The sequence below is a fragment of the Sturnira hondurensis genome, unplaced genomic scaffold, assembly GCF_014824575.4.
Source record: "Sturnira hondurensis isolate 20B ecotype Veracruz unplaced genomic scaffold, ASM1482457v3 Scaffold0005279, whole genome shotgun sequence".
In the NCBI taxonomy this organism is placed as follows: Eukaryota; Metazoa; Chordata; class Mammalia; order Chiroptera; family Phyllostomidae; genus Sturnira; species Sturnira hondurensis.
Window position 1 is genome coordinate 18000926 of NW_028077910.1, and position 27120 is coordinate 18028045.

Sequence of the window (27120 nt, forward strand, 5' to 3'; positions counted from 1 at the left end):
TAATTTTAAAAATGTGTCTGTATTTTTAAAGGGTAAAAACAAGAAAATTTCAATCAATCTGAGAGTTATTTCCTTTCCGTGAGTGACACCATCCAGTACTGGACACGAATTGTTTGCTAGACTCTCTCCTCGCTCAATCCCTTCTGCCCTGGCCCCACACAACAGGACTAAAGTGATGATTGTTTCAATGTAGGTACAGCCTAGTAAGAGGCATTGAGGTTGTCTCCAGGTAGGTGTGTTCTCAGGGGATTGTCCACGACAGTATAGTCCATCTGTGTACATATCTAGTGTGCTACAAACACCTAAAAACTAGAGTTAACTGAGACATCCTTGTGATTACTTTTTAACATGTGAAAGAAACCAAGCCAGTGTGTTTCATGAAATGCTCACATAGTGAAATGCATATCCTTTCGGGGAATTTCAATCATGGTGCCACAGTAGACAAAAATAGGATAGCAAAACCCATAAAAACTGGCTTTTCTAGACATCATAGCCTAAATATGAGCAAAACAATCAATGTTTGGCATTTTGTCTTTTGGCAAAGTCTCCACATTCTAGCCGTGTACATGGCACCTTCATAACCATGTACCTCTTTATGTTTTAAGTCTTAAGAAAAGAGAGATTGTTTCTTCACCTTGCGGAAAGCATTTCTGGACTCCTTGTAGGTTCTGCTGAGGCTGCTTACAAGATCCATTATGAACCGCCAGGACATTAAATTTTGAAGATCTCTGTATAAAAAAACCCACCACCCAGCAACAGAAAAGATGAGGCTGCAAAGCTTCTAAAGAGTGATATTAAATGTAAACTCTGAGGACATGGGCACTCTGATATACCCACCTGGTGGAATATTTGGTAAGAATGAGCTTAAGTTTGGTTAAATAGTCTGGAGCATAAACAACCACTTCTTCCTCATTTGCAATATTAATATTCACAGTTGACATAATTTCATTTGTGAAATTTGACCAGCTGAATGGCTGGAAAAAAGCAGGCACAAAACATTCAGTAATTATGAATTTCTCTTCTTGATTCCAACACTCAATTATGGTTCGGGGTCAGACAGGGTTAGGGTATCAGCTGCATCACAATATCATTATCACAGTTGTAGGTCGGATACTCATTTGGGATTTTCCCTCACTTGTTTCAATTGGTTTTGAATAGTAATTAGTTCTGCAACATGATTATTTTCATAACAGAATTAAACCAACCATTTAAGAACAAAAGCAAAGCCTCTAAGCTAGAAATTAGGCTCGATGTCATCTTCTTGGTCTAACCAATATTTTAAAAAGAAGAAAAATTTAGCTTTAAAAAATAAATCTCCCTTGGTTTATGCAAACATTTAAGTGGGTATAAAGAGTTTATCTTTTAGAAGTGGATGTTAATAAACAGCCACTCAAACAGTGATGTATCTCAGTGGCCACCCTGCCGGGAACGAAATCACATTATGGTTGTAGCAGAGGCGCAGTGAGTCACGTCCAACAGACAGAGCACTGTCAACACAGGGTGTGCAGACATGCAACGTTTAGAGCTCAGAAGCTAGGTTTGGAGCAGCCAAAAGTCAGAATCTTGCCTTTTTAAAATGAAGTTTGTAGATTTTCCCATGGTTGCTGCATTATTTCTCAATTGTGTGCCCCAACTACTCCCCAGGTACACATGAGTAGTCCCCAAGTACACATGAGTAGTCCCCCAAAGAGATAATTACATACTTACTAATGAATACAACTAAACAAAAAGATGTCAAAATTTCTGTTTATAAATGGAAGCTATGACAGTTCTGTTATTTCCTGCGTGCTATTCTATTTCTCCATTATGGCTCTGAATACCTCCATAGATGCCTTGGTGAGAACATAGCAAGTTCTGTGAATAAGTTAATATTTTTAGTAGTTAAAAGGACTTGAGTGCATTTATAATCTGCCTATCCAACTCTCATGGCTATATAACAGTCTTTCAAAAGGATTTTCAGTTCTAATATCTTCCAAACCCTTTCCTATGATCTTCCCACCATTATTGCAGAGTTGGCTTTAAAGGACTTTTGCCTTTAAAATTCCCTCTAACTACATATAAATATAATAGTTTCAAATCGTTTTTTTCAGGTCCTGTTATGAAGTCAAGTGCTTGGTGTGATCTAAATTCATTTGATATTCAATACTTGCAAGAAATAAATCACTTTAATATTTTGAGGTTATGTGTTAGAAATGGCACTATAAGAGAGTACATAAAACTTGTTACTTACCTTCCCATCGACCTCTAGTGAAAAGTTATTTTGGACCTGTGCTAAGGTCATTTTGTTGTAAAGAAGCATCGGGTCATTTCGATTTTCAGGTTCATCTGTAGCCTGTGGATTTATTTTTTGTTAATTAGTTTAGAACTAAGAATTCTTTAGGAAAATAAAACTATATTTGAGTAAAAAAGAAATATGAGAGATGTAAATATACTTTAAGTTCTGTGCTTGCGTTGTAATTTATTCTGACATATCAAAAAAAGAAGTGAGATTTAAGGTATTTTAAGGATATTAAATAACAATGATCAAGATTTGGCTTCAGTGTTGTATATAAACTTTTCCAAAATCTTCCTATACTTTTGAAAACGGCCCGGCCACATGAGCCATATTTGCAGGCCTGCTTCCTTCCATGGTTGAGGGCCAGCCCACTTGCGTCTGTTTCACGTTATAGCAACTGTTTTGAACACAGTCACCTCCAATTTATGCTCAAATCCTGTCTCCCACTATCCACCACTACCATCCAGTGTCCCAGTTAAAATTAAGACAGAAAAAAAAAACACACACAATGCTTCTGCAAGGATTTAAAGCAAATGAAACAGANATACTTTTGAAAACGGCCCGGCCACATGAGCCATATTTGCAGGCCTGCTTCCTTCCATGGTTGAGGGCCAGCCCACTTGCGTCTGTTTCACGTTATAGCAACTGTTTTGAACACAGTCACCTCCAATTTATCGCTCAAATCCTGTCTCCCACTATCCACCACTACCATCCAGTGTCCCAGTTAAAATTAAGACAGAAAAAAAAACCACACACACAATGCTTCTGCAAGGATTTAAAGCAAATGAAACAGAGAAAACTGCTACTTAGGTTGCAAGTTATCTGAGGAGAGGGCAGCACCGTGTATTTCTGTGACTGTCCTTATGTCCTGCCTAACCAGTTGCATGCTCTATGCTTAACTGTGTCCGGTTTTATTTTATTTTTTTCACTGAATAAAAAAAATTGCAGTAACAACTTTCCTACTAGTGGCAAAATGAGTAAAAGCAATTTTCGGTGAGAAGCAACAAAAGGTCAAAGTTTAAAATGGGAATTGTTCCTCAGTGACACTTGCTCCAATTTCCCCTTTACATCACTTATTTATGACTTTACTTTAAAATTTACTTATTGAGCGTCTCCTCCCTGCAACAGTAAGCTGGACACTGGTGGAGATACGTCGGCGATTGAAGATGACTCAGGTAGCAGCCCAATCTCAGAGTCTAAAACACAGAAAATCTGGGCACAAATAATTCTGAGATACAACCACCGGAATGCTGAGGATGATCGAAGGAGGACATGGTCTGGGAAGGTGCAAGTGGCAAAACCTCAGGACAATAAACTGTTCTCCTCTAATAATTCTGTTTTCCACACAGAGCCACATGGAACCCATCAAACTGCCATCCATCCCACTGCAACTGCAGGCAAAGCCTGGTTCTGATCCGAGATTTTTGGTTTCATTAGTCCTCGGAAAGCTAAAACTGTCTTTAAAAATGCTCGGTCTCCAAGATTCTGTTGGCAGTGGCAAGGAGATGGAGTTTAGGAGGACGGACTGTTATTTGCAATGTCAGAGAGAACTCTGTGTGGCGAGACCAAAACTGAACATGGGCTCAATCAATAACCTGGATGCTGCTTCAACAGAGTTTCTCACTTGAGGCTGCAGACCCATTCAGACAAGAGAACCCTGACTCAGACTCCCAGAGTTCACGGGGAGCTAGAGGCTATTCATGAATACCCCCTTTGGGCTCTGCTGATGGCTCTTCCTGTAAGACCTCCCCTGAGCTAAGTGAGCCACAGGCAGACTGAACTCAGTGACATCACACAGTCATGTGACCACGTTCAGGAGCTAATACTCCTCAGCAAAGAGATAGAGATAATCTCTGTAATCTCTATAAGCTTCTTTTTAAAAAAGTAAAATTGTGACTATCAAGACAAAAACAGCTTTGCTGAATAGTTGAGCAAGCAAGTATATCCTGATTCTCAAGGACATCGCAACCAACAGGTTGTAGTTAGAATTATGATGTAAGCCACTTATAACAGGCCATTATTACCTATTAATCAAGTGTACCTAGTTTAACATTTATTAAGTTGAATGTGTCTCTCGAATGTCAAGGACCCAATTTATTATAAAATGCTACAGTTCCAAAGGTTCTCTTAAAGTTAATGATCCTTTACTAAGCTAGGTACTTTTATCACTTGGCTAAGGAGTTGCACCTTTTACTTAAAATATGAGAGAAAAAAGAAAAAAGAAGTGGTTGATATTATTCAGTGTATCAGAGATAATGTTTTACATTGGCAATTTCTTTTTCCAATTCCATAATTTTATTCATTTCCAGGGAAAGCTGGTTTTCATCTACGGGCAGTCCTCTCTCCTGACGAATCAGTTTGGCCACAGAAATCATAAAATCCACATATGCTGTACATGCCTGCAAGAATAAGTAACAGTAAGTTGCTGGCAGCCCTTCTAATATTCATCACAGGACTTTAACTTAAAATTTTAGTTTCAATTCCATATTAATTTCTGCTAACGGGTAAAGCACAATACAATAGATGTCCTTTCCTAAATCCTAAAAGAAATGACCTACATGGATTCTTAGAAAGTCAATGTGTCTGAATGAGAGCAGGAGAATAAGGCATCACTTTGAAAGTACTAAGTGATTCATAACCACTTAGTTAGGGATATTTTGTAATTTTCAACTTTTAGTCAAGTTATTTTAAATTGTCTTAATAAGACATCAGTTATAGAATACTTGATAAACATTAACCTAGTATTTTTCTTAAATAGTAATTTATTTCTTTACTAAATTTCCTTTTCTTAGCTTTTCTCTGCAAGTGTGTGTGTGTGTGTGTGTGTGTGTATCACACACTCATGATGAGATGGCCACAAACTCATATTAATATTATTAGGACCCCTTTATATTTGTCTCCTCTGGTCAACCAGTATTTTTTTTAATGAGACTGCATTCTCACGAGTTTCTCCAAGACAACCCTGTGGCCCTCAGTTAATTCTATAGTTGGCTCCCATCACTATAAAATTTCTAAGATACCATAGATTTGGTTGTCAGCTTTCTTCTAAGACCCCCAATTTTTTCCACCTTATCTTCAAATACATTTTAATTTTGTGAAGGTAAGCTGTAAACAAGTTACATTATCAGCCTTTTACAGAATACATAAATGCCTTATTTAGGTTCAAAGTGGCATCGACCCCAGGAAATGGAATGCCACTTCCATAAATCTCAACCCATTGTCATTTAGCCATCGTCATCTAACGACAACTATGATAAATCATGACCCAACCTCATTAAAATTTACTCAGAACTCAAGTTCCCAGCCCCAGCTGTGTGACTGACAACACGATTACAAGAGCTATGCCACACGCGTCTCGGGTGGATGGGCACGGCTATGCTTCCAGGCTCTGGTTGCAGGGTAAATGCCAAGGAAGGCTGTCCAGTGCTTAATGCTTTCACAGCTGCAAGAGAGTTTTATAGCTCTTCCAATCGATTACCAGCGATAGGGATACGCTACATTCACTGTGAATACAAAAATCACATCTCAATTTACAGTGACCCATTAAAGGGATTAAACAAACATAAAACTCATAAGGAAACGAAAATGTTTTATCAAGCGAGAAGAGCAGAATGTACAGAGTTACTACCAATTTGAAAGTCCAGAGGACACCTTTAGGTAAGGTTTGGGTACTGGTATTCCCCGACCTTTACTAAATACTAATGAAACAATTTCTTGCGGAGAGGGCTCCCTCTTCCACAGGTACTCTGTGATGCAGGGGCTATCCAGCCAGCATCTCTATCTATGGATTTGATGCTCAATATCACAAACTAGTTTTCATCCATGAGTCTATATAAAAATCTAATTACTAAGGTACAGGATAATAGAATGTTTTGTTGGTATTCATGTCAGCTCTATTCTTTTTCTACTCAAAGGTAATCAGAATTCTTGTTCACTTTGAAGTAAACAATTATGTCTGAGTTTATACGTCATGGGACCAACTATTCCAAAACATAAGCATGCAGTGTTTTTGAATTAACCTTTTCCTATTCAAAGGTAATCAGAATTCTTGCTTCTCTTAGAAGTAAACAAATATGTCTGAGTTCATACTTCACGGGACCAACTATTCCAAAACATAAGCATGCATTGTTTTTGAATTAATTACTTTAGATCACATAAATTCATCTACATTCATCAGGGGATTGTGACTGACTATGAAGAAATGGTAATTTGAATTTTTCAGTATCAACCTACTGAGATTTTTTTTTACTCTACAAGGGATGCCTTTTGTGAATCACATTGTTTTCTTAAACAATAACAAGAATGTTTTCTTGCACTTTGCTGATTCTGCAAACTGATTCTGTTACAATATCTTCATTCTTATAGATGTATCTAAAAACTATGGGACCTGGCATAAGGTAAGCACGATGATGCATGATGCTTCTAGTCTGCTGCACTGGTCAAGTTTCCCAGAAAACTGGAAGCACTAGCTTCTGGGATGCTTGGATATTTAATACAGCTACTTGGAATACACTGCTTCCTTTAATGAGCTTCATTACCTGGCAAGAATTCCAATGTGACTGATTAAATCATGCCTTAATATCTTGATTATCTTCCCCAGCTTCCAAATTTATATAGCAGCTGTCAGAACACACAGGCTTACTGCTGCTTTTAAATCCTTTCTAGAAGATGTGATTCAACTTTAAGGTTTTAACTTCCATCCTTGAGCCACTTCTAAATGTATAAAATGCCAAATGACTGTAATTGTCATAATTTGGGGGAAAACTAATCAACACATATTTTAACATTTAAATAGTACATTGGCAGAATATTTTTTAAAATTGAAATTCACTGTTATGTTGGTGTGTGTGTGAGTAAGACAGCAATTAGTTATTAGGACAAGTGCCAGAGTCAGCCATTTTCTTGAACCGTAAGACAACTTAGCTCAAGCCCTGCTATAGAGAATCCTGTGAAAAAGAAACCCACCCAAATATCTATGTAGCCCTTCCTTTAAAAATAAAACATTGTAAATCCCAGTGCTTATACTAGCAGGTTCAGAGATGACAATAGCTGGGTAAAATCTGTAATAGCAGTTTCGTGAGTTTTTAAATTACCCAATATCACTGAGGTGATATTTAGCAACATCCAACACCATGAATTATTACTCTAATTAGAACTATCTTCATTTCGCAGGACCAAGCAATGATAGGTATTCATTAGTTCTGTTGAGAAGTTGCCTCCTCCAGCTTATATATGAAAGCTGACATTTGTTGGAGTTGTCAAAGAGGAAGGAAGCAATGTCATTTGACTACCATCCTTCAAACTTCAGAGTCTTTGTTAACGTAACAGCAAGACCCAGGGAAGAAGAGACAGCTCCCCAGTCAGACTGGCTGATATTTGGGACCCCTAGTGTGCCAACAACCTGTGGGCCAGGATTTTCACTTCCAAAGATTCTACTCCAGGACTCCCAGCTCTTACCAATTTTCTGCCTTCCCCTTTTCAGGGAGAAAACTGACATAATGTGAAGCATGATGTGACTGAGAAGTTCCAGAACTCTACTCTTCCTAGCCACTGATGCTGGGGGATATTTAGTAGTGTTACACAAGAAGGAACACACAGAGGACACACAGATGGAGAAACAGGAGTGAAAAGGATCCACTGTGGACTGTCATGGGGACTGTCTGGAGAACCTGCAGTTTGGGGAGAAATTATTGTTTCACTTCTAAGGTTTTGTTGCCTGTGTTTCAGAAGCTGCGTGTAGTTCTTCTTTACAAACTTGGTTGAGTCAATCTCAAAAAATTCTCTTGTCATAGTCACTAGCGCCAAGTTAAAAAGCCGCTTTATGTCTTGTTCATGCAGAAACCTGGGCTGGGTGAAACCTCCTGACTACAGTCACCTGCTTCCCAGAAAGGACAAAATGAGGTCAGCAGTTTCCCCTGTAGGATCTGTTTGCTCAAGTCAACCAAGCAGTCAGAGTGATTTTTTAAACAAATAAAATGATATCTAAATTATCTACCTACTGCTACTCCAGTGATTCACCTTGCATTACAGTACCTTGTTTTATTTCCTTCATAAAGCCACTATCTTCATCTATCTTATTTCCTTAAATTTACTTGTTCCTTTATTGTCATTTCCCAGTAGAACACGAGTCCCATATTCACAAGGACATTTTCTGCCTTCTTTCCCTGTTTTCCCTACTGTGTAGAAAAGTAACTGTCACACAGTAGAAGCTTCACTGTCATACAGTAGAAGCTCAGTGGATAGCTGTTAAATTGTAAAAAAATGAAGTTAATTTTTAGGTATGTTAAGTAAGTTTCACTCACTCCCTATGGCATCAGATTATTATTGCTTTCAGCCCAAGCCCAGAGCAGTTTGTATTTGGGACAGGTGGGCAGCCAAAATCCTCCCGGGGTTTAACTGAGTTTCGGCCTGTCCCTGCTCACCTCCAGGGCAGCAACCTCAGCTTGTGCACTTTCCCGAGTAGGTCCAGCTTAGAGAATACTCCTGGTCATCTCATTCCGGTGTCTGATCATCTTGGCCATGTTGCAAGTCTTTTATCCTCACTCCTAAAACATTTTCACTTTTTTGTGAGCCCTCTTTTTCTGAGAGCTCTACATTTCTTCACGACTCTGCATCCTTGCCTGCCAGTCCCCACAGCATTATATCCCACTGCTTCTACACTCCGACCCTGGCCTCCCCTCCCCGGGCTCTCATCTGTTGGGCCATGGGTTTTCTCATGTTTCTTTTAGCCCAGAAATGATCTGCTCAAACAGACATTCTGTTGATGTGTACACAAGTCAAACAAATCGGGATGGACTTTCTCGGAGTGTGGATGTGCGTGTGTTAGGCATGGCCACACAGAGCCGGTCACCGGCCCACACAAGGTGGTCTTCAGGTTGGGAACCCACCACCCCGGCTGGTTTTACCTTCTCAGACAAACACAGAGCATAAGTACAACAGCTCTCTAACTCGACTATAGTCAAACATTTTGGGTTCCCAACCTACAGGTTTCCCTTGAAGGAAGACAAGAAAACGGGCCTGATGAGCCACAGAGGTTAAAAGAAGGGAAGCTTCGAGACCAATTCCAATTCACCCCAATACTGAGTTCAGAGATTCTTCTGAAAGCGGCTGATTTTTCAAGGAATCTTATTGTCATCATTCCTTTCAGTGAATCAGTATACAAGTACTGTCTCACAGGAGGGAGTTGACGAGTTTCATTTTAAAATTTCATAAATAGGCTGATTATTTTTTATGGGTAATGTATATCTTTTATATTATTTTCCTAGCATGGAAATTTATACCCTTGTAAGGGACAGAACAGTTTAAAATCTCACTAGTTACATCTTTTAAGGTAGCAGTGTGTCATTAAGTCATCTCCAAATCATCAGAGTACCTCAGAAATCAGGTTTTATCTCTTTAAGAAGAGCGACCCAGCATGAGAAACTCACTGATGAACCCATTTTGAGATCAGCTCCTCTGCCATGACATTTAGGAAGTTCTACTTATTTCCTGGGAAAGGAAGCTTCACACCACGAGAACCACACAGTAAATCCAAAGTGGTAAGACATGTCAGCTTTTTAGTGTATGCATTTGTACAGTATTCACACAGATGTCTTTATGGCCTTCTGCCTAATACACATATTTGGCCTACAGAACACCCAGTTAACAATATTATATTATAAGTCCCTGGAATAAGATGGTGTTTATCTAGTCTTGTTTGGCAACTTGTACCACGCACGTGAGCTGGCTTAATTAATACTTTTAAATGAGATTTGCTCTCAGGTGTTTTGTAGAAACAGCACCATCTGGAAGGAAAGCTAGACTAAAAACCAAGACACAGAAAAATAGCAAAGTGGGCTACAGTAGCTATTTTTCCTCTGTCTTATAACAGAAACCTCTATTTTGTTTCCTACTGGCAGAACTGTCAATCAAGGGGTCTCCCTTCCCGGGTCATAAAGAGAAGTTGGCACTACCAACTAGTTCATCAGAGGATGACGTTTCCTGGACACAGTGGTTGTTTGAAGGAAGAGCAGATGGCTCAAATAGGCCAATCAGGGTCCTTCTTAGAAATTGCTAAATGTGAGGATGGCTGGAGTGTCTTTTTTTCTGGATTGTGAAGCTACAAATGGTTATCTTCGATGCCACACGAAGACAGAGTGCTAAGGAAGGAAGCCAACACAAAAGCAAATCGAACCTAGAGAATGAGAAAGGGTGAGACCACTTGACTGAACCCCTGGGACCACCCATGCCTGGTTTGTCTCTAGAATTTCACAGTTAAGTGAGACAAACAAAAGCATTTTTTTTTTTTTACAAAATTTGAGCTAATCAGAGTAGGTTTCTACTTCTTACAATGGCTGTTTCTAGCTAGCACACAGATCTTCTAATCTATGACTTTTAAGCAAGTCATTTTACTTCTTTGTTGCTTCATTGTAAAATGAGAGGCTAGACTAAATCCTCTAATGTCACATTTAGCTTTTAAAGTCTGTGCCCAAGCAAACTTAATTATTAAAGCAAACATACAACTCTGTCATGTAAAAAATATAAGGATATAAATCTTTGGGTTTCTGTTTCCTTAGGACACATTCCATCTCTTCAAGTGAGAGGTAAAGTACTGAAAACAGCAAGGAACTGAGGCATTGAAGTTTAGAACAATAACCAGAGGAATACAACACGCATTTCTCAAAATATAACATTTAAAACTACCAGAATAAAAGCACATAATAAGTTTGAAAGGCCTTTTAACAAAAGTAAAGTAGGTTTTGTCTTAAAGGAAGAAGGTGCAATATAGTTCTTGAAAAAAAATGCATTACCTATTTTCATGTTAGGGGTGGTGCCATGAAACAGGGTATCTTTCCAGGTTATTGCCACATCCCAACTCAAAAATTCCATTCCTAAGGTACCAGGAATGAAAAAATGCTCCTGTTAAGTGGGACGGGCTTTCTTGTTCACATACAGTCTCAGAACCATGGAGGATGATTTCCTGGAGGAGCTGCATACGCATAAGGAGGGATCAGAAAGAACCTGGGAGAATGAGCTTAGGGAATGATTTTATCAAAGAGATCTATGGTGCTTTAAAAAAAAGATTTTATTTGTTCACTTTTAGAGAGGGAGGAAGACATGGAAAGAAACATCACTCAGCTGCCTCTTGCACGCACCCCAACTGGGCAACCCAGGCATGTGCCCTGACCAGGAATTGAACTGGCAACCTTCTGCTTTGTGGGATGATACCCAACCAACTGAACTACATCAATCAGGACAGATTAGGGTGCTTTTGATCAAAGAGGGGGTGTGACCGTCCCTTATCTCCAGCTCCTGAGGCATCCGTGCAGAGGCAGACTCCACACCACAGTTTGAAAATCACTGCCTAGAAGGCAGAGAAGGAAGGCTTCTCTAATCAAAGACAGAACCTTTCTTGGTAAAAATAAACTTGGCGACCTCATGTCAGTTTTCAAAACGTCTCTGGTTGTTTTCAATAAGATAATGTAGACTGCAAAAGTATGAGATTCACTGAATGTAAATATTTCAGGCAAACTGACTATAGCAGAGACTGAAAAGAAGAAAAAGGATACATGGTTTATAAGATGCTCAGGAAGTATATTCCCTTAGCTATGGATGCACTGGAGCTCACACTGGCTCAGAATCCAGGTGAGAACTAGGAGGGTCCCCTAACAAAACTGGGTTCTTCTCTCCTTTTTCTTTCTTCCCTGCCATCTTCCCCCTCAACCATTTAGCCACTGATTCTACAATATGTATTTGACCATTACTAAGGGCCAGAAACTGAGCTGGGTACTGGATGCAAAGGAAAGAATAAGTGAGATACAGCACTGCTCCCACCAAGTTTACAGTGTTCTAGAAAAAAAATTTACATTAACTCAAAAAATATGTAGAAACCCATATACTATAGTAACGTAGAGGTATCTAGTCAAAAGTTCCAAGAAAGGCCTTCAGGAGGAAGCAAAAATTTGAAATTAGATTTAGAGGGTAAGGAGAAGAGGAAGAGAGCTGGACAGGTGGCATGCGTGTGTGTGACAAGTTCCAGGCACAGGGACTAGTAGATGTAAAAGCTAGTAAGTGAGACAATCAGTGAAGACCCGCAATATGCTGATACACTGATATTAAGATTTCTTCCTGCTTTTTAACTTCTCTACCACGTCACTTCTCCACTAGGTATTATCTTGTCATCCTAAACTTTTCACCATTTTTTTTCTGTGAAGCAGTAAAACAGAAAAAAACACTTAAGGTAGTAAGGTAGCTGGCAAACTAGAATTAGCTTCTATTTGAAAGCTGGCTGGGGATGCAGAGGAAACTATGTGAGAAATTTCAGGTGGTAATGACTGGGGGAGAGTAGCAAATATTATGAGGGAAATAAGAAAAAATGTATTTTTTTCCATGCATGCATCACTCCTTACCCCTAACACTCCCTGAGAGAATAGATTTTAAAAGAGGAAAAGTGTACAGAAATATTCTAGTAATTACACATTTCCAAGATGACAATTAGATTTTTTTTCTCATATGCCAACTGCCTTCAACTGGAAGGATGTTGCTTGGAATTTGGAGCACTGGGTTGAGAAGTATCCCGTGGTCCAAGGTCAGCGAGAAACAGTGTGGTGACCAAATAGCCATAGTTATGGTGTCACGGCAGCAGGTGCTGTGTGTTTGCTAGTCTAACCCAGATCATCGGATGGCACGTAATTTGACTGATAATAACTTCCAAGGTTGTAAGTGCTTCTGAGTTCTACATCATTTTCTCATCTAAAAAACTCTATTCCTATGAAGTACTACTCTTATGAAGGTTGAAAGATGTAATGGAAGGAGCAATAAGACAAGTTCTACCTGCAGTTCTGTTACTGTTTTGCTGAGTGTTCGGGGACAATAAGCTCTATAAACACAATATATGACGGATCCCACTTTGTTATTCTACAACGAATGTAGTATTTCCCTGACCAGTGGATGCCAGCTGTGGCAGAGACGGCTACATGTTGTTAGCATTCAAGCCCCCCTTCTTCTTTTGCTAATAGAACCTTCCACCCCAAACTGAAGTTTAACAAACCATATACATGACTACCCAGCTTATGACTACACTTCTCAGCCTCCTTAAAATTTAGTTGTGGCCACATGAGAATGTTTTAGCCAATGAAATGTATATAATTTCTTCATCGATTGCATAAAAAGAAATGGTTTGTCTGCCAATTTCTCTTTTTTCCCCTGGTGGCCTGAAATGTGAATAAGGCATTGGTGAACCGACTTTGACCAATTAAACTCATATAAATGCTATTAAGGTTAAACATCAAAGAAAGCTGTGGTATTGGTCATTCTCATGGAACAGAGCTTCCTACCTCATCTGAACTTGCTCTCTACCTTTGGACTACGACAGGAAATAGAAATAAACTTCTCTCTTGTTTGAGCTACGGTGTTTTCAGGTCTCTTTGTTACTGAAGCTTAGCCAGGACCCAACTAATTTACAAACTCAAATGCCTGAGGGACAAGGAAGTAAACATAAATCAATGAATCATGTAGACAATAGCTGCTCAAAGCTAGGGAACATGTGACCCACCTAAAGGGGGCAACAGGAGGCAGCTTGGTCTAACTGCTGCCATGTGGCCATGCAGGCCTGGGGGTCCCCAAATTTTCCACCAAATTTTCAAGAAATCTGGATTCCCAAGTGAAATCTTCCAACATTGTAAAATATTGGAAACCAATCCAAATTAGAAGAACTAACAAACAAAAAGCTGCAAGTTAAGCAAAAACGCCTTTATGTCAGACCCAAGCTTATGATTACCAGTTTGTAACCTGTTCTCAATTACGAGACAGCATTGAATGTAAAATGCACAAACACAACATCATCTTAACAACAGCTTTCTGGAAGAACAACAACAAGTAAGAAAACTCAGCACATCAAATGTGCCCACCCACTGCCAGGTATCAGAAATGTGGAAATAAAAAAATATACGTGCTTTTTTTATGATTGAAAAAAGTCGATTCGGTTTTAGGACATAGCTCTATATACAAAAAACATTCCAGGAGAGGACGATGAAAGTGCGGTATAATGAGCCCAGATTCCTCAGTCACCCTCAGCTCTGCAATAGGAAGCAGCTGGACAGCTGAGAAAGCCCATAGCTGCAGCCCACACAGTAACTGGACTGCGGTGAACTCAAATCCCACACGCACGTGACGGTGCCATTGGGACCTTTTATCATACATATTTATCTTTATTTCACTATTGTGGAGCCACTCAAAAGAGTCAGTTTGTGGTGAATTTATTCCATGCTATTTACACTTCATTACACAAAATACATACTCAGCATAAAGATATTTAGCTAATAATTTGACCTAGGGGCTGATTTCAGCCATACCACTATACTGTGACCCTTTAGCATCATCAAAGGGAAACGTAACTGACTTATGCAGACGACAGCCACAGAACAACACCTTCCCCTTCCCCAAATATCTAATAATGTATCACATTGCCAAGCTGTCTTCTGTTGTTCCTTTACATCAACAAACAAGAGCACGTAAACATCAGCCTGAGGAAGGGAAGCCGGGGGGATGGAAAGAAGTACTCCCTGTGGGCCGTCTAGCAGTTCTGCAGGGCATGACAGCCCTTGGCTAGCTGACCAGTGGAAAGGCCAGAGTGTGGCTGCAAAGGTCTGTCTGTACCTGATGCTCTAGGTGGTCCTCCGAAAGTCAAATCAGAAGGCTCTGGTGCTACAGAGTTTGGTGTGTCTCATACTGGACCTTACTCCTCACTGGTATTGCCCTGGACGATGATTAATCTGTCCGTTTTTCAAATGATCCAGTTAATAGGGGAATGAAGCATTTAAAATTGACTTTTCAAAATGGGTCATAGATACTAGAAATCAAGATACAAATAAAGAATTGCAAGTTTCCTTAAAAACACCTTCATTCATTCTGTTGAGAATATTCATTCTATCAAAGGGAGCTGACTATTGTGTGTGATTTTAAGTATCTGTCCAGAGTAAAAAACATAAAGAGCACATATCTGGGCTTAGTCTTTTTCATTAATTATAAGTTTACACTTGTTGCTGGATGGATGATTCTGTAGTTTTATTTTGTTAAGTTTTTTTTTTTTACCTCTTTATATATTCCAGTGCATACATAATAGTCTCTGGAGGGGAGGCCAAGTTGAGGCTGGTCGAACTATGAAAAATATACAAAAGAAGAAAATGAGCCAGTTGATATGGAACAGTTTACCAAACACCAGCATGCCTATCTACGTGTGAGCCAAGACCTTATAAACAGCAAATGCTTTCTTGCTGTTTATAAGGGTAACGATCACACACTGAGTAGACATATAATTAGGAAATGGTTTTCACGCTACTTCAAAGTATTAAACGGGTGGGTAGTTAGGTAACCTGGGAGATTGTGTCACAGATATTTGAGAAAAACCAAAGAAAACTTGAACAGGAAATACACTGGGAAGGATTTTAATGCAGAACAGAAGGTGCAAGTGAACAAAAACACATGAGAATCTAGGACTGAGCAGGTTCTACCCTACACGTTTACAAGATATCCCGCTTCCTGTGATTCTATACTATGCACCCCTGGGGGAACATTCTCTTCTACTCACACCCTTAACTGGGATGCAATAAAAATAAAAGGTGGAAAACCTCTATGGTAAGTATAGAATTTTTTGCTAGTGGAATCTTGCCAGAGAATTTTTTGAGATCCCCTAGCCTAGGGGGATAGAGAAGATGCCTCACTGGTTCTCTTGAAAGCTTCCCTGCTCTGGACTTCAGCAGACGCTGCTGCCAGCGGAGCGTGTGAAAGATGAACCTCAGGTCTGCTCTGTGGTGTCCAGGTCACTCCATACGCTGAGGGAGCTACCTGGACATGCTCGCAGCCCTGTGAGGTTGCTTTTTGTGCACTGCATAGTAAGAAGATGGGTACAAGGGAAACTTTTTAAAACAATTTTGTGTATTCATTTTAGAAAGAGGGGAAGGGAGGGAGAAAGACAGGGAGACACACACTGACGTGAAAGAAAAACATGGATTGGCTGCCTCTTGTGCATGCCCTGACCAGGGGCTGATCCCTCAACCCAGACACGTGGTCAGACTGGGAATCAGTCAGGTGACCTTTCGTGTTGCTGGAAGATGCCCAAACCACAGAGCCACACCGGTCAGGGCTACAGGGGAAGCTTTTAAGTCAAATGTCTTTGATGTTCAACTAAACAGTTTGATATAGTTTTGGTTTACTATTTAATGATAAATATTTCTTGGTTTGTAATTTAATATTTCTTGGTTTACTATTTAATAGTAAAATATTTTGAGCCCTTGAAGAAAAGAAGATGGGCACAAGGCCAAACGTGAACAGTTATGGGTTAAAGCGAGAGTCCCAGCAGGAAGAACCAGGTCAGGACAAAAGAAACATCACGCAGAGGGCTGGCGTGGGAAAAGCCAGAAGACATCTCTACGAGAAGAGCTCTGCTCCTTCTTTAAAAACACAATCGACCTCATGGTGATCATGCAGGATGCTGGCATTTGACAGCCCAGGGAAAGAAATTAGGAAGGAAAGAGAGGGTCCAATGTAAAAGCGAGCTGCGTTCAATGTTTTTCATAATGTTAAATAACTGGCCATGAAGATTTATGTGATAGTGACGCAAATGTGATTCTGTGACCTGCAACTTTTGGTTTAGTTTCTTTTACAGGAGAGCGAGTAAAAGCTTTATACATTTTTTAGTCTGCTCCAAACACACTCCTTAAGTATAAATCTTGTTTTAGGTGACACCTTAGATAAACCTAAATGAATGGCTTACATTAAAAAAAAATCTGACAAAGCCACTTGAAAAGAATGGCATCTTATTTACCTTAATAGAGAAAAAAGTACAGACATTCTTTAGCAAGAACCAAAACTGTGTCCAAACCTTCCTTCTCTATGTTCTCTTTGGAAGCAATTAGGAATTTCTGGTTTCCAGGCTGCATTACTATGTAAACCAACCCACTTTCCTTTCAGGAACATACAGAGAAAGAAGGAGCTTTTTCTAAATGGTAGGGGCCTGATGTCTTTCATTTCTTATTTTTTTTATGAAAGGAGAGGTATCCAAAATAAATAAACCATAAAGGAGAGACGAATGTCTAAAATATAGCATTAAGAATATGTTTCCAAAATTGAGAATCTAGATATTAGGGACAGAGCATGAATTTATTGCCACCTTGCCCATGTAATTCAAATGAAAATGTGCATTATTTCTCAGTATCAACAACAATGTATGTGGAAGTTTTATTACAATTGAAAGGTAACTTTGGTCGACAGCCACAGAAACTTACGTGAATTATATGGTTCATGGAGTTCTTATCATCAGTGCCAACAAAAAAATTAATAATGACTTTTTTCCCATATTTAGAATTCAGTTGAGCAATAGCTTTCTCAGCTGTCCAAGAAGTACCTGAAGCAATAAAAGGTAGAGTACATCTTTAGAAGCTTTCGTGCATAATATGATACCATAATATAATAACATAGATTTTATTGGAAATTATTTTTTAAAAAAGAAGGAAAACTGCCTTACCATATGTTTGCTCCCAGTTTTCTGTGGCTACTGGCCAATCGTATATATCCGGTAACACTCGGAGGAGAGGCATCCCCCCTCTGCTATCGATAATAGCTTTCGAAAGCAATGGAAACAAATGTATTAAGAAGTCTGTGCACATTTTAGCACACTGTTAGTGAAACACAATGAGGAACACTTACATTCATTTACACAAGATCTGTACAGTGTTTTTGCTTTCTGCACTGCTTCTATATCGTCAGGTTTGGGGTCCTGCAGGACGTCTGAAATGGAGCATTGAAGAAAGTGCATTAATGTAATTGCTCATCTGCAGCAGTAATGAACATTTTCAGCATGGGTTCAGTAACAAACCTGCTTCTTTGTATGTGCATTCACTCCCTTTGCATGCCAAAACCCTACGGGAAAAACCAAACCCCTCACCTCATCACCATTCCTAGTGCAGAAGCGGGAGTTACTTTCATCAGCCAAGTTACATGGAAGTGTTTTTGACTAGATTATCTTCTCTCTTTTTTTTTTGAATAGTGATGTGTACTGCTCTGCCACAGATAAGTTACTTTGGTTTCAAATTGAGATTAAAAAGAAAACAAATAAGAATACAGAGGAATTTGGAATTTAATATGATACTCCTCTTGATGGCTGAAAAAGAATTCTTTTTGTGTGATCGTACTGTTCACGCTCCAAATTAAATGAATTGTTTTACTTGTTTGGATGTTAGGAAAACTTGTTTGGAAAACTTGTTTTCTCAAAGTAACTTCCAGAGGAGAAGAACAAAGGATGGGGACCAGACATGACTTTCTCAGTTTCCTAGGAGAGTGTCTTAGCTGGGTCAGAACCAATAGACCCCTCTGGGACAGCGAGTCTTAGTCTTCAACACAGGGCCGTAGTGGGAAGGCCAGGGAGGTGGTGCTTAGTGGAAATCACTTCACTCTTTTTCTATATAACAGCATAAAAGTGCCATCTTTAGGGATGACAGGACTTATGGTTTGTGTACCTACACACGAAAGCAGGCATGCCAAGAGATGCCAACACCTCCAGTTCAGTGTCTACCAGCCTCAATGGGACTAGATGATGGTCCACAAAATTTGGAGGGATTACTGGCTCTAATCCTGCACAGTGTTACCCACAATAGCCAAGGGTTGTATCTCAAAAAATGGGTAGATTGAGAGAGAAATCTTTGATGCACAGAAATCTTTGATGCACAGACACAAATTTCACTAACCTTTCAAAACCACTTCTAGTTCATCTCTTAAGATGTCAAAGTTACTGTAACGGGAGCTGGTCTCAGGAATAATGTTGCGTTTCAGCCAGCCTCCACAGGCATACTTGAAAAAGTCTGAACACGGATCAACGGTGGTGTCCATGTTCTGGATGAGTCGAGCAGCTGAAAGACCAGATAAAGGATGAGATAAAACAAAGAGGGCATTTCTTGAGTAGTTTGGAAGGGCGGGGGAAAGCACGCTGCTTCCCCTTTAGTTCCCCTTTAAGAGCAAGTCATCTGGCCTGATGCTTCTTTTTCAATTCAGGGTAGGATGATGGATATTATCTAAGTATAGTTTCCCTTTAGTACAGATGATTGGTTTTATTCCTAAAAGGTCTGGGCCAGAATTCTCCATCTCACCCTCTCCCCCAAGTAACTTAGGTTCTTGGTAGTTCCTATTTCAGATTATATATATATATATACACACACATACATATCTGCTTTGGATGTGCTGGGCTTGGGATTAACACAAGGTCACTCTTCATTCTGACTATTTAGTTGCCCACTCTGTTCTTCAAGGTGTTGTGACTTTTGAATGTCTTTCAGACTCCAAGGGATGAAGGATTGCTAATGGGTTTTTGTCATTTTAGTACATACCTGAAGCTACATTTATTACTTCTTGAACCTTGCTTACAAAATTTTTGCAATTTAAATTTGACATCAAATTTGCATGTTTATGTAGATGCTGTCATTATAAAATTGGCTGTACTCTTGTTAGTTTTTCTTATGTCCATTCTTTTATCTTTGAGAACTGCGATGCAAATGCAAATCACCCAACACTGAGTGCTTACAATATACAAAACACTGACTGTGCTAGGTGCTGCAATTGATGGAGAGACACATAAAATATGAATTACTACCACTGAAGGGAAGAATATGACGTACAGGAGGCCCGATGCCCATAATTTCTACACCTGGAATAGTGAGAGAAACCTTTCACCTGCTCTCCCCACGTTCTTTCTCAGACAAGGTGAACTGTTTTGCAAGGAAAACAAAAGAGCAATTGAGAATTCATCTGTGTCAAGAGAGTGCAGGTTCTCGAATGAGATTTTGCAAATACTTCGCTGACTAAATAAATTATTTAATTAAAACTGCACACAATTGCTTCACTGTGTGGAATTGTTCCCCTTGGAGTGGTAAGTCTGTTTTCCAGCTGAGCCTCAAGCCCCCACTCCTAACCACCTTCTGGACCCTTTGCTTGGCTGCTGTCTCAAGCTCCATCTGTCCAGGTTGCCTCCAGTCCAGTTCTCCCTGGACTTTTATATGTTGATATACAGGGCAATTGTTTCCACGGCCTCCCATGTTAGAAACCTTGGGTCAAACTCGATTACTCCCTTGCCTTTGGGTTTATCAGTAACAACTTTGTCTCCCTTCTATGATTTTTCCATGATCAACATCAACCTAGTTTACATCTTCATTCTCTTCTGTCTAGAGTCAGCTAACTACTCACTTTCCTAGTCCTGTCTCCCTACATCTATATTTCCACACACCCTTCACAGGTTAAACTTCCCAGAATACCTTTTGCACCAGCCACTCCCTTACTCGAATGTCAGTGGCTTGATATTGCCTACATTAAATTACAACTCCTTAGCTTGGCCTCTAAATTTTTACTAGACCAATCAAAAGTCTCCACCTTCCCCTCTTCCCTCTCTGCATTCTGTACAAACTCCTGCTCCGACCCGATGGACTGGCTCCATGTGCTTCAGACACCTGTGTTTCACCACCCCTGCCTTTGCTCCTCCCCCGCCTCCACCCACCTTGTCCTTTTAACCCCTCCTTCCATTCTCCCTAAATTCTCCCCACTATCCAAGGTTCAGCTCTATCTCACCTCTTCCTTGAAGCTTCCATTACTCCAAACTCCAGGGAACTTTTCTTTCTCTGAGAGCTCATGGCCTCGCTCAGGTGAAGCTACTTTGGGCTTCTTCTTGTGGATACCTAGTCTGTCTTCACAACCACTCTGATGCTGAACCTAACCCACCCTCAGGGTGTTCCCACCACCTAGCACCTCAGTAGAAGGTGTGCAAGTATGTCTGTGTGACTACGATCCTCAGTCATCTCTGAGTCCTGTAACTCCTTCCTTGCCCACACTCCCCTGCCCCACTCCTGAGTATCAGACCAGTTCTCATTTCAGGCTCTCCAGGAGCCCTTCCCTCCTTCCAGTTCAGAGGGGACCCCAGCCTCTCTCCACCCCACCTATCCTGTGACCTGTCAGATGAACTGTCATAACAATTCAGCACGCAATTCTCCACTCTCAGGTTTTTAATATAATCCTTTTCCATTCATAATAAAATCCAGATTCCACATATTCTAACCCTCATATATCTAGTGATGCTTCTCTATCATCCCTCTCTCACAGAAGCCCACTGCCTCCATGAAACGAATGTACTGAGTTTCTGCTCTGAAACACCTTCTTGTTTTCTGCTTCTGCACCTTTGACCATGTTGCCTCAACTCCTACCATATCCTTTCTTTATGTGTTTCACATTTAGAAATTTCATGTTCACCATTTGCTGCTGGAAAATCCATGGTGTCCTCCCCTGGACCGTGGTTCTGGCAAAGAAGGAAACGCACATCCCAGGTCTGTGTCACTGAGCCTAACTCCGTGCTCCACCCAGCCCTGCCGGTGAAAACCCGAAACCTCAGGTGAGGATTAGGACATTGACTTAAAAGAGGTGGAGAGGAAAAGTAATTCCCTCGAGCTTGTAAGCAAATGAAGATATGATAGCAGGGGAAGTGAAAATAAAGATCCTGAATACATAGAAGATGATCATGTAAAGCCAGAAATCAGTGAAAAACCAGACAATCGGAGCCTGAAAGACGTGCTAACTAAAGATATCCTAAGCATACATTTTCAGCAATTTTATGTAACATTGTCTTTCAAAACACTTACAGATTTAACCTGAATGCCGTAAAGGTTCCCGCCATTTGGGAAGTGCTTCTATTTTCTTTCCTTCTCTGGGGAAATGAATGGCTTATGTCCCAACACCTCAAAGAGCAGCAAGTTCCCGGGTGGGAGAGCAGTGAACAAGCAATGAATTAGTAGAATGAGCAAGTCTTACCGCCTCTTTGGAAAAGAGGCACATGCCCTTTCGAACACTCTGAACAAAAAGGAGGAGAGGTGGGTGCGGATCATCTGTCATTCCTGCGTCTCCCACAAGGAAAAACAGATGATCCTTCCCTTCTGAGGCCGGACTCCTCACTCCACATCCAGCACAGTTACACTGCTTACATCGGGACAGCAAATCAAAGAGGCCGCATTCAAACGATCTGCGAGGGCTATGCAGACGGGAGAGAGGAAGAAGCAACTTTGCAAACTCCTTCCTGTGCCCCCTTTTAAATTTCCCTTTGGCCAGAATGCTCATCTGAGCAGGGGCGCTTCCAGTCACTTCAAAGAGAGCTCTCCGTTCTGATGAATATTTGGGGGCCATGGGCCAAGGCGAGTCATGGGCTCGCACTTTTATGCTGGGTCTTTGATCAACCTTCCTTTAATCTCTTATCGTGGGTCTGATTCTGGTTTTGCACCTTATCCTCCGGACCTCCTCTGTGCTGACTTTTCTTTGAAGTCAGCGGTAGACTTGTGGGTAGAAGGGCCCCGTAGGAAACGGACGCACCACTGTCAAACCGGTTGTAATTGTTTTTATATTTTGCACTTTGTTTTGAATTGCTCAACCTCTCTACGTAGCCACACCTGGGCTCTTCAGATGTTTCCTTATCTGTGAGTTTGTGGTTTCTGAATAAATAAATTTGGTTTAAAAACAAAGTTATTCGCCTTAATAAGTAGATATAAAAATGGATATAGTAAAGGCCCCCACCCCCCAAAAGAGTGCTGTTGACCAGATGTTTGTAGGGTGAAAGAGGGAGTATATCATGATTTTTAAAAGCATGTATAAAAGCCCAGAAAGTCGAAAGGGCATTTATAGCAGTTATATCTGAGTGGAGGGATTATAAGTGTGTTCAATTTTGTATTATTTGCTTATCTTTATTTTCCAATTTGTATTAGATGAACATGTCCTGCTTTTGCAATAAGAAAACAGTTTATCCTGAACTTAAGAAAATAGTCACATAAAGACAAGGCAAGTAATCTATTAATAATGAGCTTATTTCTTGTGACTGACAATTCTGAATGTGCTAGGCTGATAATAAATGACACACCATTATTTTCCAAACTAATCTTCTTGTAACATTCTCCCAACTTATTTGACTATGGGGATTTAAAAACAAGCTCAACCTGCATCTGGGAAGTTATTAATTACTGTATTCATTACCAAGGGTCTATGTGTGGGCGTGGACTAGAGGATGCGGTATAAGCCGGGGAATGTGTGGGGCGCTGAAATCGGGCAGATCTGTTTCGAATCGCTGAGGGTCAGCACTTTTTAGCTGTACAGTAGTCTCCCTCACCTGTGGCTTTGATTTCCATGGTTTCAGTTATCTGCCATCAACTGTAGTCCATAGATGTTAAATGGAAAATTGCAGGAATAAACAGATTGTAAGTTTTGAGTTGTACACTGTGCTGAGTAGCAAGATGAAATCTTGCGTCATCCCGCTCCATCTCTCCCAGACCATCCCTTAGTCCCTCATATTTATGCTGCATTTCCCCCACCCATTCGTTGCCCAGTGGCCATGTCAGTTATCAGACTGACTGTCCAGGTATCACAGTGTTGTTGACCAGTGCTCAGGTCACCCCGATTTAACTAAACAACGGCACCAAAGCAAGAATAGTGATGCTGGCAATTCAGATACGCCAAAGAGAAGCCATAACGTTCTTCCTTTAAGTAAAAAGGTTTTTTTGTGTGTGTATGTATGTGTATGTGTGTGTGTATATAATTTATATAGTACACATTATATAATATGCATTATGTATCATATAATAATATACATTATATATAAATATATAATAAAATAGTAACTATAGGGTCTGATACTCATCTGCAGTTTTAGGAATTCACTGGGGGGTCTTGGGATGTATTCCCCATAGTTAAGGAGGTGGGGAGTGGGGGACAACTATTCGAGATTAAGTAACTTCCCTAAAATTAAGCAGCTAGTAAATGATGGTGCATCAGGACTTGCACTTGGGTATCTGTGGCTCTGAGCTCATCTTCTTCCCATCATACTGTGGATACAGCAGTTGAGAACACGTGAGAGGCAGTAACTTGTGGTTTCTTCTTTTCCATCCCTTCCCAATTTCCCCCCTTTCCCTGCCTTGCCCTCTTCTTTACCACCTGTTCTCCCCGCACACTCTCATAGCCACAGCTCCCATCCTTCCCAAAGTCCACCTTGTCACCAGCCACTAGTGCTGGGTCAAAGGCAGGAGAAAGCTTCAGGACTCCGAGGGGCTGTAGGGAGCAGGAGGAAGGAAAGGGAGAAGAACAAATGAATTCTTCACATTGGGTAGGCAGACAGGAGAGTGGTATGGAAGCCGTTCCTACTTAAAGGCCCGTCCGGAGTGCATCTTCCTGAGGTGGACACGTGAGCAGTTTCTGCCTAACCTCTCCTGGCAGGGGATACGCCAGGTTAGGAAGAGGGAGAAATCTCGGTGATGTTATTAGGCCTAATTTTTCAACTCTAGTTAACCTTGTGAATCATTTTAGAAGTCTTTTAAATATACTGATGCCCAGGATCCGCCCCTGATTAATTAAATCACGATCGTAGAGGTGGTCCAGGCATTTTTTAAGGGCTTCTGAGTCAGGGGAGGACAATCAGCTCAGACAACAGAGAAACATGGAAAATAAGGGCAATAAGCCCAATATCAGAAAGTATAGATGGTCCCAGTTGGGGACCACCCCTAGACGAATCAGGCATCCTTCTTCTTGCCGTGCCAGCCTGTAAGTGTGAATGGGCTCACATCATGACAGCCGCAGGTGTAAGTATACTTCAGTCTCCATGAGTCCCCAGCACAGCGTCACCGGAAGCCACACCTGTGACCCTGCACCAGCCCACTTCCCTCAGGCCTCTACTCTGCTATACTGACTTTGCTCCACAGCCTCCTGGCCCAGACCTCATCCACGATCTGGTTCCCTCTGGTGCTGGAGCTGTTTGGTGCATGGAAAATGCCTCTCCTCCATCTCCCATTGCCTTAGAGGAGTCCAAGGAGGGCTCCTTGCACCTAAAGGTGAAGAGGTCTTTTAGATTGGACCTGCATGCCCTCTTCTCCCCAAAACCACAAGGAACAGTGGACCTGGTTTTGGGGGCGTGGGGTGGGGGGGTGGATTACTGTAGCCAACACTGCACTACATTCACAATTGCTTCTCTGCTCGATTCTGACTTGGTCAGGACTTGATTTAAGGAACATTTTTGTGGGGCTTGACTTTCTGTTCCCTGAAGATGAGCTCTCTCTATCTCAAGAGGCTCAGGAGTGATAGACTTGAGGTATGACCCTTCCACAAGAACATGATTAGACAGGGTGGAATTCCAGCTACTGTGGAGCCCACTCCATGTCTACTGCAAGAGGAAACAATCCTTAGCCTGCGCTCAAGGGCTCTCGTGCTGCAAGGCTCTCCCCTTTCCTATCTACATGCATGGCTTTCCCATCACATCAACAGCATGTTACCTGAAAGTGGCATTTGGGGCGCTACACTGCGAAGGAGAGACTGTCCCAAGACATGACCACTGCTGAACTCCAAAGCTAGATTCAGTCCAGTACAGAGAGTGCTTTCCATAAATCGCCTCGCAGATGCTCTGACTGAGCCTTTCCCTAGGCCCCGCAGTGTGCTGGTTCCCGGCTCAGGCCCCTGCCCTGTACTGGGCAAGCACATAAGGCAGTTTCTCCTTAGCTGGGGCAGACCGTACACTGGTTCTCCTATCCCTTCTGCCATTCTGTATAATTCCTTAGTGCCTGCCATGGAGCACAGAGGACAGCCACTTCATCTTGCCACCTCCAAATGCACTTCATATGTAAGTTCCCTTACTACATGTTTTTTTTTTTTAAGATTTTACTTTTTTAGAGGGAATGGGAGGGATAAAGGGAAGGAGAGAAACAGATATGTGTGGTTGCCTCTCACATGCTCCCAACTGGGGACCTGGCCCAGAACCCAGGTATGTGCCCTGACTGGGAATCGAACTGACGACCCACACTCAATACACTGAGCCACACCAGCCTGAGCCCCTCACTACACTCTTGATGTAATGTTGGAGTCGTTAGTCTCTTTCTTAAGTTTTTTCCTGCCCTCCCCTTACAGAGGTAGATTTTTAGTCTCAGGGCTTCTCCCAGGGCCTGTGTGTACACCCAGGTATACAACAACTATTTCAATGTTTATATGTGTTTGTTCCCTGGAGGCTCGTTCTCTGGTCCTGCGTGTGTGTATGTTCTATAGGAAGGTCTGCGTGTGTGAAGCACTTCTGGGGAGATTCACAGTAAAGCACCCGGATAGCATAAAGCTTTGTCTGTAGTACTTTTTTCTGTGGGTTTAACTTGCTTTAATGTTGGTTCCTCCTTAATAGGTCACTGATATTTTCTAGTGAGAATGCAATGTAATTCATGGGAATTACAAAACACACACGGACAATTCTCATTATTCACTAGAGTTTTATTCTAAAGTCACCACTAACACTAAATTAGCAAATACTGAATCTTTGGGGAAACACAGGATTAGATTCCTATGAGCGTTTGATCACACACCTTCATCAGTCAATTAAAACATAATCATGTCTATGTGTTTCTGTTTCATTTAAAGACATCTTGTTTAATACATGTCATTAGTTAATCAACATTGAACTTACAGCACATAGCACTACACATGATACTTAAACTTATCTAATGCTTGCCTTTTCTCTGTAAGGCACATTACAGCCTTTCTGTGCTTCAGAATATTGGACATCACTCAGCACTATGCTTGGGAGACACTTTAAGCAGGGAAACCACCAAAAAAAAAAAAAAGCATAAGAATGTGACCCAAAATAGACCCAGGGTTGGACTCCTGTTTACAGTCTTCACGCTGGACCTTAGCTGGGTCCCCACGCGTCCAAGGCAACTCAGATCTCTGACTGGTCTGGTTCTATCTGCACCTCGAAGACAGAATTTGGGATCCCATTGCATTTCAGCCAGGAGGCAGATTAGCAAATTCACAAATAATCAGGATCTTTTATGCTT

The 27120-nt window shown here is 41.0% G+C and overlaps 1 protein-coding gene across 4 annotated transcripts in view; it reads right to left on the minus strand.

Annotated features, from left to right (window-relative positions):
- The window catches only part of MME (membrane metalloendopeptidase), an 88995-nt gene that overhangs the window by 37316 nt on the left and 24559 nt on the right, over positions 1-27120 (minus strand). For all 4 annotated transcript variants that reach the window (XM_037046694.1, XM_037046693.1, XM_037046695.1 and 1 more), the window contains exons 4-12: positions 18997-19158; positions 17960-18040; positions 17778-17873; positions 17539-17657; positions 15347-15412; positions 4540-4674; positions 2231-2332; positions 838-974; positions 635-728 (exon numbers count right to left, since the gene is read on the minus strand). In XM_037046694.1, coding sequence (XP_036902589.1) covers positions 635-728; positions 838-974; positions 2231-2332; positions 4540-4674; positions 15347-15412; positions 17539-17657; positions 17778-17873; positions 17960-18040; positions 18997-19158 — 992 coding nt within the window. The remainder of the gene's footprint in view (positions 1-634; positions 729-837; positions 975-2230; positions 2333-4539; positions 4675-15346; positions 15413-17538; positions 17658-17777; positions 17874-17959; positions 18041-18996; positions 19159-27120) is intronic.